The following is a 12,783-nucleotide window of genomic DNA, read 5'->3' as shown; positions in this document are numbered from 1 at the left end:
TGTGGCCGAAACGTCGTGAGAATTTTATTGTGTTATTTTATTTTATCAATTTATTATTTTATTCTCATTCTACGTGACTTTACCGAAAGAACCAAAGAAGAATAATAACGTAATGAGCGCGTGCGCACCGCGATTACTCGGACTCTCCGCCGGCAAGTTTGGAAAAATTGTTTGTCACCATTGATTGGCAGTGTCGACGAAAATTAGTATTTCTCTCGTAATTTTTTATCCAAAATAAATATTTGCCGGGGCTGACAGGTGAAATGCAGGATATCCCAGGAGGCAAGCAGTGAGTGATGGTAATACTTGGCCTGATTTATTATTCTACTCCAATTATTATGTTAGTTTACCCAGCAAAGTCTCATAGACTTTTTTTCGAGGGCCCTGCCAAATTTTTTGCATGAGGCGATGGACATGACCGTTGCTGCTGCTGTTGTGTGATCCCAGCTGAGTCATTTGCAGGTGATTCTTCAGCATTGGAATGTGTTGGCCGATACCAGTTGCATTGTGTGTGTGTGTTTTTTCTCCGTCTAATCGGAGGCGCCGGGGTGAAGGAAAACAAACTGAACACAAAAAAGCAGTTCTAAATAAATGAATCAAGCTCATTTAGAAGTGCACAGCTCCATTAGCTTCCTAATATCGGATTACAGGAGAGCGTTCCCGACGGCCGCAGAAGCGCATCCAAAAGCGCGGGATGCGGTGACCACAGTCTTTGTCGAACGGCTTGGCCAAAAGACGCCGCTGCGAAGATGACCGGAGTTCGTGTGACGCTTGGTTCCTTTACAAGATCAACGTGGCACAAGCACCTGTGTGTGCGCGTGTGATCATTTTTACCGCCCCCTTGTTGCCCACAGCAAATCCTGAAGGCCGGTGACAAGAACAAAGACGGCCTGCTGGACTTCGACGAGTTCGTGCGCTACCTCAAGGACCACGAGAAGAAGCTGAAGCTCGCCTTCAAGAGCCTGGACAAGAAGAATGACGGTGAGGGCCGTTCCCCTCTCTCTCCCGATGGCACAAAGCTAAAATACACCACACGGGCTACTTGGCGGAATCCCTTTTTTTTTTACCCCTTTCCCATTCCGACGACGTACGCCGTTGTATGGTTGTCTCCCGACTCCGTTCCGATGACGTACGCACGTTGAACTTCTTTCGCACCGTACGTAGCCAACCGTGCTAATCGGAGGTGCAGTGTTGAGTCTATAGGCAATGTTGAGTCTATGGGCAGTGTTGAGTGTATGGGCAGTGTTGAGTCTATGGGCAGTGTTGAGTCTATGGGCAGTGTTGAGTCTACGGGCAGTGTTGAGTCTACGGGCAGTGTTGAGTCTATGAGAAGTGTGCATGTACATTGAACTTCTTTTGCACGTAACCAACCCTGCTAATTAATCGGAGGTGCGGGTGGGGGGGGGGACAACAAACTAAAAACACAAAAAGCAGTTTTAAAGTTTCCAATCTTGATACGTCATCGGATCGTACGCGTATGCACCACCTGCTTCACAGTCGATGTTCATGATCCCCGTAGCGTCGTTCAGGAAAGCACAAGGCCGTTGTTGCGTTCCCAGCGTCGCGGTCCAAATTTTACAAATTAGGAAAGTTAATTGCGCCTTACTTGAATTGGATTGCACATGGCAACATCGGGCCCCTTCTGTGAATCTGCTGGAGACTTGTGTGCGTAGCGTTGCGCCTGAGCGATAGAGCCCGTCGCTGTAAGAGCGATCGCGCCAAACGCAAAAGTCGTGAATTGACGCGGAACCTTTTGACCGGATCGCTTCGGCGTTCGCGCGCCTGTTTGAGTGCGACCTGAAACCTTTTTACATTGTGCTCAATTAAATTACCCTCCGGAATTCTAACTCTTGGCTACGTGACTCGTCTGCCTGCCAGCTCTCCCCCCATCTCGTTCGTTCGTTCGCTTGCAAAGCAAAAAAACAAAACGCATGGACCCCACTTAATTTAATTCGATTTTCACGACGCGTGGCGTTTCCACCGATTTGCTGTTCTTTACACCGGGGGTGGTGGGTGGGTGGGTTGTGGCGGGGGGCGTGGGTGGGCGGGTGGGGGGGTCGGTTGTGGGTGGGTGGTGCTTTGAGAAAACCTCGGTGTGCTGCGCGGGGTGCGGTTGTTGGCGGTTGTTGGCGGCGCATTGCTTAAACCTGTCCCCACCGCCCGCCGCCGCACCCGAGTTACGACAAAGGAGAGAGACAAGTCCGAGCCTCCCGGTTGCATTAGCGGCCGTCGGGTGGTTGGGGTAGCTGTAGATTGTCACACGAGATGAAGAGCCGGCGCCGCGCGGAGGTGGGCGCGCGTGCGCGCGAGCACGTACGGAACAGACGAGCGAGAAGCACGCGCCCAGAATCGTGGTTCACACAAGGCCGTTAACCCCGGCTACTGCACCAGCATCACGGTTCACGCAAGGCCTTTAACCCCGGCGACTGCATCAGGCGACGATAGCCGTGTTTTGTAGTCCTCTGGTGTCGGCCGCACTGGCACACTGAGCCTCTGCTTCGAACTGTTGGCCCAATTTTATTTAAAATACCTCCTCCAAGTAGGCCGTGGAGAACCCAATCCTGCCCCCCCCCCCAATCACGTCCTGTGAGGTTGCGGCGATCGGTGTGGTGTGCATATACGGCCGTTTTGTCGGTCGGCTGCTGAATGAGGGCCACGCTGCCGTGTGGGCTGGTAAGGGTCAATCCGCGTCATACTTCCTCACCCTGGTCAGTGCACGTTTAGCGAAGTGAGGAGCGTGGTTCTGACCTCGCGGAAGGCGGTGTTATTACCCCGTGGTGGACAACGGGGGGGAGGCTATGTGCCGGTGAAAACACAATGACTTCCGATGGTCCCTCCTTCCGTTGCATCTCGCAGAGGGTTGCGTGGGGTGGAATTTAAGGGCCCGCCCACTTCCCCTGAACCTGCCGCGGCCGCCTTGCTCTGTAACGTGACCCCCGATTGTCGCTCTTCGTAATTTTTAGTGTTGGGGCGTCTGCCCGAATCCGGTTTTAACTTGATTATGCCACGGGTGCTGCCGAATGGCACGACTCGATTTGCTCCCGCCCTACCCCTGAGTGTGTATTGTGCCCTGGGGGTGGGGGGGGGCCCGGGGAATGGCGACCGGCGCAGAGCAGTTGGCCCCCGGGGCTCGGGCGTTTAGCGGTGAGATGTAGCGGCAGACGCGACGCGGTCAACGGACCTAACGGCTCGTAATGCATTAAGGGATGCCGTACCTGGGCTGCGTTAGCCCGAGCGGTCACGGGTTTATTAGTTTCCAGTGGCTTTGAAGCCGGGTTAAATGAGTAAACAAAAGAAGAAAGACGGTCGCTTGTTGTTGCCATCGAAACGTCGTCGCGATCTATTATTTTTTCTGCCTACGTGACTTTACCGAAAGAACCCAAGAGTAAAGACAGACTCCAAAGTGATGGACAGGTGTGCCGTTATGGGCGCGTCTTGATGTCGCTGTGTTGGCCTGCTAAAAAATTCCGGGAGCGACATCACTGGAAGAATTATAGTGGTGCTCCTGACCATGAGTTAAAATGTACATTCTGAGAAAAACACAGCATTGATAAATGTCCACAACATCAGAGCTGTTTGTGTTCAATCGTCCTTCAGCAAGGAGTTAACGATTCACGCATCATCATCATCATAATTGTCATGAAAATATTCCATTATTTTCAGTCTAAATGGGTCCCCGTGTCCTCCACTACCGTTCTAGGAAGTGATGCTAAGGCAGCCACTCTCGGCAAAGGACACTGATACGACCGAATACGCCCCCACGAACTGGGAGTACCGACACTTTTACCCCACCACACGTGACCTGCCACTCGACTAACTGAGCCCCTACCCGTTCATACGGCTGGAGACAGGAGGAGGGAGCGGTGGGGATTTTAGAAACTTGGTCCATTCCTTCCCCCGCACCTCCAATTAGCACGGTTGGCGAGGTGCGAAAGAAGTTCAACGTACACACACACAAACTGCCCTTTCTGTACAAATACGCATACACGTGTCCCACTCGTCACAGTTCCCTTGCCATCAGCGACATCAACAATGCGCTAATGCCACGTTGCATTGCCCTAACCTTTCCAGGAAATTGCCGTGCAGTCTCCGCCGCAGCATTTGATGACTTTACTTTGTTAATTTCGGAGTTTGTTTAAGTTATCGTTCTTGATTGTTGTCGCTCGGTAGCTACTATTTTGTAACTATATTCGTGCACGCAGGGCGTGCGTGCGTGCGTGCGTACGTGCGTGCGTACGTACGTACGTACTTACACGCGGGCGTGCACAAGCGCCAACGGCCGCGTTAACTTTGTGGGGCGGTGTGCCGCGTGCGTCTGCGCAGGGCGCATCGACGCCTCGGAGCTCGTGCAGTCGCTGGAGACGCTGGGCGTGAGGATCACGCTGGAACAGGCGGAGAAGATCCTGGGGAGGTGAGCTGACGACGTTCACCACCACCACCACCACCACGCTCTCTACCTCTTCCCTCCCCCCCCACCACCCCCCCTTCGTAAAGTAGTGGGAAATCTGAGAGTGGGTTTGCAGCACTGTGCACAAAACCGCTGCTGGCTCAAACACTTAACGTCACGACTAAAACCGTACTCGCCTCGCTAATAATCACGTTCGTCCTGTCCCTAACATTTACCTTCATGCTCGCGTTAACCCCCCCCCCCCCCCATAATAATTTTTCGCATTTGCCATGGCTTTCGCATTAACAGTAAACAGCCTTCGGTGGCATTAGCCCCGGACATTAGCTCCAACACACGGCCATTATCCCAAGCCTGACGTTAACATTCAGTCGCATATATCCCTAACCCCTTGTCCTCGCACCAACCCTCTCCTGACGTCTCTCGGGCGGTAACAACTATTTTTTGACGGGTCATTCGTCAACGCCTGGGCTACGTGCGTTGCTAGCCGTCCCTCTGCTGCTAGCTTGCCCTTATTGTGTTGGTGGCATTTCCTGCCCCGTTAACACGACCATCGCCGCAGCTCTGGCTGCGCGACCCTCGGCAGGAAGAGCTTCTCAGCTAAAGGTCAGGGCGCTGGGGGGGGGGGCGGCCGGGGGGGGGGCTTTACCGGCACAAACATCGCGCGCAGATGAGTTCCGCGGGTGATGTTTTCCCAAATAATTGCTCGTAAATCCGATGCGCGGGCAGGAAAATGCTCGTAAGTCTTTCTTTGCGTGCCTTGCTAGATCGTCTTGGACGAGAACGGCTGCCCCCGGGCATAGGGGGGCGGGCGGGAGGTGGGAGACAGGACAAAGTGAGGATGTTGAGGTTTCTGTCGTGAGTGAGCGATGGGTTGGGAGTGCACGGCAGCAGTGTGAGAACTGGAGGGTGAGGATGGGGAAAAGGCGGCGCCGGGGGGGGGGAGGGGAGGTGGGCATTCATCCAGCAGTGGATGGATGACTGCACGACGATTATGATGACGGTGATAATGATGCTCGTGGCATTGTTGTTACGATGATGATTATGGCTTCGATGATTTAGAATATTAACTTTGCTTCGATCGAGCGATCACAATCAATTATTGCGCCAGTTTATACACGCACTGAATCGCGAGCGTGAGATTCTATGATTAAGAGTTCGTGAGAACTGTACGTGAAGCCTCTGTTAAATCTGTTATGCGGTGACGTTCATGCAAAACTGCATCTCGCAACGCAGTCCAAGACAACGGCAATAGGATGAGAAACTAAACAAACCTTACCACCTTTACACCGATAGAAACAATCCATAATGCAAACGAGAGACCGGTAGTGAACGAGATGGAAAAGGGGGAGGGGGGGGGGGGAACCCTTTGGCATTGAACCGATACACCCCAGAAATAATGACGAATAATGGAATTGTTCCATACGAGCGAGCGTGATGTCAGCGTTGACCCCTGCCATGACGAGTGGAGGGGGCGGGGGGGTCGGGGCGATGCGGACGATGTTGAAAACCGATAAGGGAGTGGGGAGGGGCGGGAAGAGCTGCCTCGCGCACTTCTCCCGGCTTGGGCAATGTCGTTTGTGCAACGAATTACGGCAGAGACGTATCTCTTGCGCAACTGAAATTGGGCCCCCAAATTTATTTTATTTTTTTTTTATTTGGAAAAGTCCAAAGTTTAACTCGCGCCAGAGAGGAGAGCGCGACAGAGAGCGTTAACCGCAGCGCCTAAAACAAATCTAAATAACGCGTTGGTAATGTTTCTCTTTATTCCGCTCGGCGCCAATTGCGCGATTTAGTTTTTACTGCGGCAGCCTTTGTTCACGTAAGAGAGTGTGTCGCCGCTCCGCACCGCCATTGGTGCAGCGGTGTCCGCGCGCTTTCCGCTCGGTAATCGGTGCCTTCTCTCCGCAGTGGCTTAACCGCACGCGAGCTGCCGGTAATCTCCCTGGCCGGCCTCTGACACTCATTACACACGCAAAGTGCGTCAGCCACAAATGAACCCACGGTACATTTGCTGACCTGGTCAAGGAGCGTCAAACGTCACATGAACTGCGGTCATCCTCGCAGCAGCAGCAGCAGCAGCAGCGGCGGCTTTTGATTTTGCCGTCGAACAAATACGGTGTTCACCGCGGCGCGCATTTTCAGATGCGCTTCTGCGACCGTCTGGAACGCTCTTCCTTCCGATCTTAAGAAGCCACTGGGAGCTTATACACTTTTAAATCATCATCTATGTCGACAAACTCATCTTTTTAGGACAGTTTTTAGTAGTTAGTTTATTGTCCTACCCCCGGCACCTCCGATTAGCACGGCTGCTCACGTGCATTGACGAGCTCATGTCTTGCAAAATTGTAGATTCAGGAGGAGGTGGCTGATTTCTTAAATATTTTTTGCACCCACGTTTGTGATTGATGGGATAGGTTTGGTGCGTGTGTTAATTGGAAGAATATCCCGTTAGGTAGGAGGGAATGTTGAGTTGGTTAGTAGTTTTGCCAGCCAGATTCTCTCCGGCTCTCCCATCAGAGAAAGAACCGCAAACACCCTCGTCCACCCACACACTTCACCTTGTTTTACCCTCATCTCTCTGCCAAGTTGCCACCCTTTTTGCTCTCTACCCCCCATGATTTACCCGCTTGTGCGAGGAGGGAGAGAGGGAGGGGAGTGTCACTGGGTTCTACTGAACAAGAAGTACTTCATAGCTGCTGTGTCAGCATCAGAGAGCACCTTGTGCCTGTGTGTGTGTGTGAGCAGTAAACGAGAGATTGTGTTTCGCTGCCCCAGCACAGGGCCAATTTGAAACCGGGCGGCAGATAAAACGTAGACCGTTTTTTGCAGACGATTCACACACACAAAGGCAAAGATCCCCCATATAGCCTGCAACGGACTGTTGGGGCAAGTGCTGTTAGCGAACACCTAATGAAGGCCGGAATGGCACACGAGGGGGTGGGTGGCCAGCACCACCCTTGGCCGTCTTTGTCTCCCTAGTGGCGATGTTTTTATGCATCGCACCAGGTACTCAATTTAAGGCTGAGTCGACCTAGGGGAGTAGGCCCAGGACGGGTTCAGATAATCGTCATTGGTGTTGTCCGTGAGCGGGAATCGAACTCTGGTCGCCAGGTTCGTAGCGCAGCCCGCTAACCGCTACACTGCCGCTCCACACGCACGAGGTCCGGGGACGGTGGTTAGCGCGCTGGGCCCGTGAACCCGGCGACCCGAGGGTAATCCGATTCCCGGACACGACCAACGCCAGTGGTGAAGCAGTATCTGAATCGATCCTGGTGCTCCCTAAGCCACCTTCAACAGCTCGCACCGACTGGCGTGGTGAAGTATGGTCACACGACTAGCACGGAATGGGCGGCAGCCCCTTCGTGAAAGAGTGGTGGGTTCGCAAAGGTCTATGTACATCAGCATAAATGTTCGTGTTCAACATACGGTATATGTTGCAGAATAATCCAGCCGAGTGGTAAACTGCATGTGCATAATTCTCCACGCTGGTCGATGTGGGTTGGTGAAGGCGGGTGGGGGTTGCCCGGGACCGGTTCAAATGCCGATTGGCACCGGCGGTCAGCTCTGCGTTGTCAAACGATAGAATAGAATCAAACCGAGGTCGCCGGGTTCGTAGCAGGGCACGCTAACCACTGCGGAACTGTTCCACCCCAAAATTAGTGCAGTCTCGTCGGAAGTCGGCAGCTGGTAGTCTTGTGGCTGGTCTGGTTCTCGTCAAAGTAATGTGCAATTTTCATCACTGTGTTGTAACCAGCAAACTGAGATTAACTCTGCCTATAATAATCATGATAATGCCCAGCTCAGTGGTGAACTGGTATTGGGACGCACAGTGCTAATCTGTATCTGCTTGGTAATCTACATTCACAAATAAGAGGCAGGCAGGCAGGCAAGCTAGCAGGAAGGGCAAACTGAGCTTTACTCAATTAAGCAGGTATGTAGTGGATAAGAGATGATTACACACGCAATCACCAACTCTATAAATAAATACAAGAGTCTATTGAAACAAAGGTAGCTTATGTAAGACCGGATGCTCAGGGCTGTGTGTACATAACAATAATGATTAGGACTCCCATTTATTCTGAAAAGCGTCACCTATTGGGGAAACACCCGCAGCTCCAGCTCGGCACGGATACATTCAAGAATTGGATAATCCCATTGGCTGTATTGCCAGCTCCTGTCTACCTCGCAGCCTAACAGCACATGGTACTCCCCATGCAAGCCTTTTGTTAAAGTACTAACCAGGCTCAAAGCCTATTTGGCTTGCAGATCTGAATAGACAAAAGAGAAGACAGCTAATGTCTCGGCCTTTAGATACAAGGGTTTAACACGTCGTAGGCTTTCGCGACCAATATCATCCATAACATGGGTTTTTTTTGGATGAAATTGCATAAATATATAAATGTTTTGTTAAACCCGCCACCACCCGACACAGCCACTTTAGTAGGCTTTGTCACGTAAATAGAACGTGCCAATTCGTTACTAGTACAGCAAATCCGGTGTAGCGGAGAGTAAACCCACGACAACACTTACAATCTGAGTACGACATTTTGCCAGTAATTACAATCAGATAACAACTTTACTCGAAACAGGAAAAAAAAATCCGCGGAAGCTCATCCTCGCTATCCCAGGCCGCAGAGCCAGACGCCAACGTCACCCGGGCCGCTGCCGCGTCTTTTCAGGTTTTGGTGTTTTTTTAATTTGCACGGCTGAGCAGGCGCGGGGCGCACCGGTGTCCACGCGTCTCACCGCGGCTCCCGGCTGCGTGAATATTGTCGCGCGCGTTGGCCCCGTCGGCGGCAAGAGGTTCCCGCGCGCCCCTTGCTGCCGCTGCTGAACGAGATCACGTTCACTCGGGCTCAAGCCGGGCCTCCGTTTATGGCGACAAACCGAACCCACGAAATAACAAGGGCAAGAAATATTAATTAATTAATTAGCAATTTGCCGGCGTCGTTGAGAAACGCCGAGGAATGTGCAGGCGCGTCGTTCCGCGGGCAGCGATAGCCGCCCACTGCTCTTGAGTAACCGCCCTTGAGGAGCGAGGGGCTAAAGGGGGGGAGGGAAGAGGGAGGGGGGGGGGTAGGGCGCAATCGTCGCCTGTGTGACCGCGGGGCGCCGTGCCAGCGTGGAGATGCGGCGATGCGAGACGCTGCCGCTGTGCCAACGCGGAGGAGATGGTTGCGCAACTGGAGCGGTTGAACCATCTGCCCCGACCGCCTTTATCATTACCATTCTCATTTTTTTTGTTACATTGCGTGGTGGGGGGCGGGGTTTGTGTGTGTGGGTGTCGGCGCGAGGTTCATCACGAAGGAGGGCGGCACGTTTTCGCAGATGGGGAAAGTCTTCCAGTAGGGGGGGGGGCGAAGTTGCTGTGTTGGCTGCACCCGAATTAAGTAATTTTCAGGGTGGTTTTTGTCACATTTTGACTTGTGACGAGGACGTGCGCGTGGCTTCCTACGAATAACATCTGCGGTTAACGCGCCCCGGCGGCGTTGACCGAGGCAGCAAGCCGGGCTTGAACCGTGAACCTCCGGGAAATAAAATAAAAAGTGGCAAAAGCTCCACCGCTGGGCCTCCGCCACCGCCCGTGCGCCTCGACGTCCGTGGAACGATGATCGGAAACGGGAAGCCGTGAGAATTACCGTACGAGACGTGCGGTGGCTGTGGGTCGCGCTCAGAGCCGGGCTCAACTTAAGCACAGTTCTCTGTGTGCACGTTGAACTTATCTCGTGCCGTACGTAGCCAACCGTGCTAATCGGAGGTGCGGGGGTGGGGGGGTGGGGGGGAAGGACAACAAACTAAACACAAAAAAACAGTTTTAAAAGAAATTAATTTTCAAACAAGATGATTTCTAAGCGCATTGCTACCAAGTGGCTTCCCAACATCGTTACGGAAGAGGGTTCCAGACGACCGCAGAAGCGCATCCGAAGGTGCGCGAATTGGCGTGCCATCTTTCTTCAATGGTTAGCCAAAATCCGCTGCTGCTGCTGCGAGGACAACAACCGTAGTTCGCTTTGTTCCAAGCCCTGGCTGGAGCCAAGCCCCGAGCTTGTGACTGGACTTGTGACGATGTTTTATGAAATGAGATGCGGGGGGGCGGTGGGGTCGGGGGGGGGGGGGTCGCCTCTTAAGTCACTGTCAGATTGCCGCGGCCTGGTCGGCGTTGGGCGATGGCGCCCGTTGATCCGTTGTGCCCGAGTTGGTGGTTCGGATTCACTCACGCCGTCTTCCCCCCACCCCCTCCCCACCCCCTCCGATACCCACCGACGTGTTTGCAGCATGGACAGAGACGGCACCATGATGGTGGGCTGGGACGAGTGGCGCGACTACCACCTGCTGCACCCGGCCTGCAACATCAAGGAGATCATCGGATACTGGAAGCATTCCACGGTGAGCGCCTTACACCCGACGCACACGCACACAGGCAGAGATCCCCCCGTATAGCCTTCAACTGACTGTTGGGGGCACGTGCTTGTTAGCGAGTAGCACCTATGAAGGCTGGCACGGCGCACGAGAGGGGGAGGGCAGGTGGGTGGCCAACACCACGCCCGGCCGCCTTCGTCTCCCGAGCGGCAATCGCGATGTTTGTACACAGCGCTAGGTACTCATTTAAATCTTCTTTGGTTCTTTCGGTGAAGTCACCAGGTAGAATGAGAATAAAATAATAAATTGATAAAATAAAATAACGCAATAAAATTCTCACGACGTTTCGGCCACAACACAAGCGGCCTTCATCAGGTGAAGGGACGAGACTGTTGTCTGGAGGACAGCGCTGATTCGACACAAGCATACAGCTGTGTGGGTCCCCACACAGCTGGGCACATACAGAACCGCATGCGCGCGCACACACTCACCATTGGTTTTCCTGGCATGTTCCTGCTGCTTCTGCTGCTGACGACGATGATGATGATGGTGGTGCCGATGGAATCCTACGATAAGCTCCGTCTAACCCAGGGGTCGGCAAAGCACGGGCTCCGGAAGCCGCGCGCGGCTCTTGAACGGCCGCTTTGTGACGTTATTTATTACGGGCCACCACCGTCTCGTATTCACCACCACTGCGGCTCTTGAAATATTGAGGTTTTTTTTTTTCTTTGACCGATTTCGAACAGCAACAAAAATGCCACCCCTTGTTGTTTTGGTTGCCGGCCACTCTTGTCGAACCGCAGCTGCTATGTTGGTGTCGTTTGTTTGCGTTCCCCCCCCCCCCCCCCCCCCCCGATTCTGTTCCTCCGCCACCGCTTGCTTCACCTCTCCGCTCCGCCACGTGCGTCATCGTCGTTCTCATCGGCCTCTCTGCCGCCCCCTTGTTTTGGTCCCCTGGTCCCCCCCCCCCCCCGGCTAGGCCGTGACCCCGGTTGAACCTCCCCCCACCCCGCCCCGCTTTCCTGCCTGTTTTGCCGCTCGTGGCCCCGCTCGCTTCCTCGCTCCGCTCACGTCCTTCCCCGCGTCGAACCGACGCCACATTCCACCCCCGCCTCGTCCACCTCCTCCTCCTCCTCCGTCTCTCTGCCAATTCTCTGCCCTGCCTCGTGCTCACACCTCCTCCGTCTCTTCTTACTCATCTCTGCCTCCACGTCCTCTTTCTTTTTTCGTTAAATAAAATATTTTTAATTCCACGTCCTCGCAATTATACATTGCAACATTCGGACGTTCTAGGGCGGGCTCCTCTTTTAACTCTCCATCACCTCCTCTTCCTTTATTCTCACTCTTCTCTACCTCCTCCACCTCTTTTAACTGCCTCACCACCTCCTCCATCTCTTCTAAGTCTCTCCGCTGCATCCTCCTCCGCCTTCCCGACTCTCCCGGCCACCTTCCCCCTCCTGGCCTCCGCCGCCTCGCTGCTGGAAAAGAGCTTCACAGCTCATCGGATTCCTCCCAGGACAAGTAAATATTCCTGACGATTCCGATGCGCCGCCTCGCCCCGGCAGATCCTGGACGTGGGGGAGAGCCTCTCGGTGCCGGACGAGTTCACGGAGGAGGAGCGTCTCACGGGGATGTGGTGGAGGCAGCTGGTGGCCGGCGGCGGTGCCGGCGCCGTCTCCCGCACCTGCACCGCGCCACTCGACCGCCTCAAGGTCATCATGCAGGTGAGCAGGAGCAAGAGGAGTGGGGGGTGGGGGGGAGGTGCGGAAGCGGCGCGGCGTTTGTTGTCGAGCCGTCGAAAAAATATTCCGCCAGCAGTGGCATGAGCAAGAACTTGCAGGGCCGCGCCTTCACCTTGTTAGTGACTGGGTAAAGGTGCTTGCGGGGCCAAGCCGTGTTCTGTGGGCTACCGTGCTAACTGGGTGTTGCCCGTCCGTGCGTGCGTCTGCGTGCGTGTGCGAATGCGTTTGCGTGTGTGTTGGTGTGCGTGTGTGTTGGTGTGCGTGTGTGTTGGT

The 12,783-nt window shown here is 54.0% G+C and overlaps 1 protein-coding gene across 3 annotated transcripts in view; it reads left to right on the top strand.

Annotated features, from left to right (window-relative positions):
• Window positions 1–12,783, top strand: part of LOC116955446 (calcium-binding mitochondrial carrier protein SCaMC-2-B-like) — a 52,731-nt gene that overhangs the window by 32,098 nt on the left and 7,850 nt on the right. For all 3 annotated transcript variants that reach the window (XM_032976527.2, XM_032976526.2, XM_032976524.2), the window contains 4 exons: window positions 855–981; window positions 4,324–4,411; window positions 10,684–10,795; window positions 12,334–12,492. In XM_032976527.2, the coding sequence (XP_032832418.1) occupies window positions 855–981; window positions 4,324–4,411; window positions 10,684–10,795; window positions 12,334–12,492 (486 nt within the window). The remainder of the gene's footprint in view (window positions 1–854; window positions 982–4,323; window positions 4,412–10,683; window positions 10,796–12,333; window positions 12,493–12,783) is intronic.

The sequence above is a fragment of the Petromyzon marinus genome, chromosome 59 (assembly GCF_048934315.1).
Source record: "Petromyzon marinus isolate PM22_M1 ecotype Great Lakes invasive population chromosome 59, UKy_Petmar_22M1.pri1.0, whole genome shotgun sequence".
NCBI lineage: Eukaryota > Metazoa > Chordata > Hyperoartia > Petromyzontiformes > Petromyzontidae > Petromyzon > Petromyzon marinus.
Note: the sequence above shows the minus strand (reverse complement) of the source record. Positions and strands in the feature narration are given on the sequence as shown.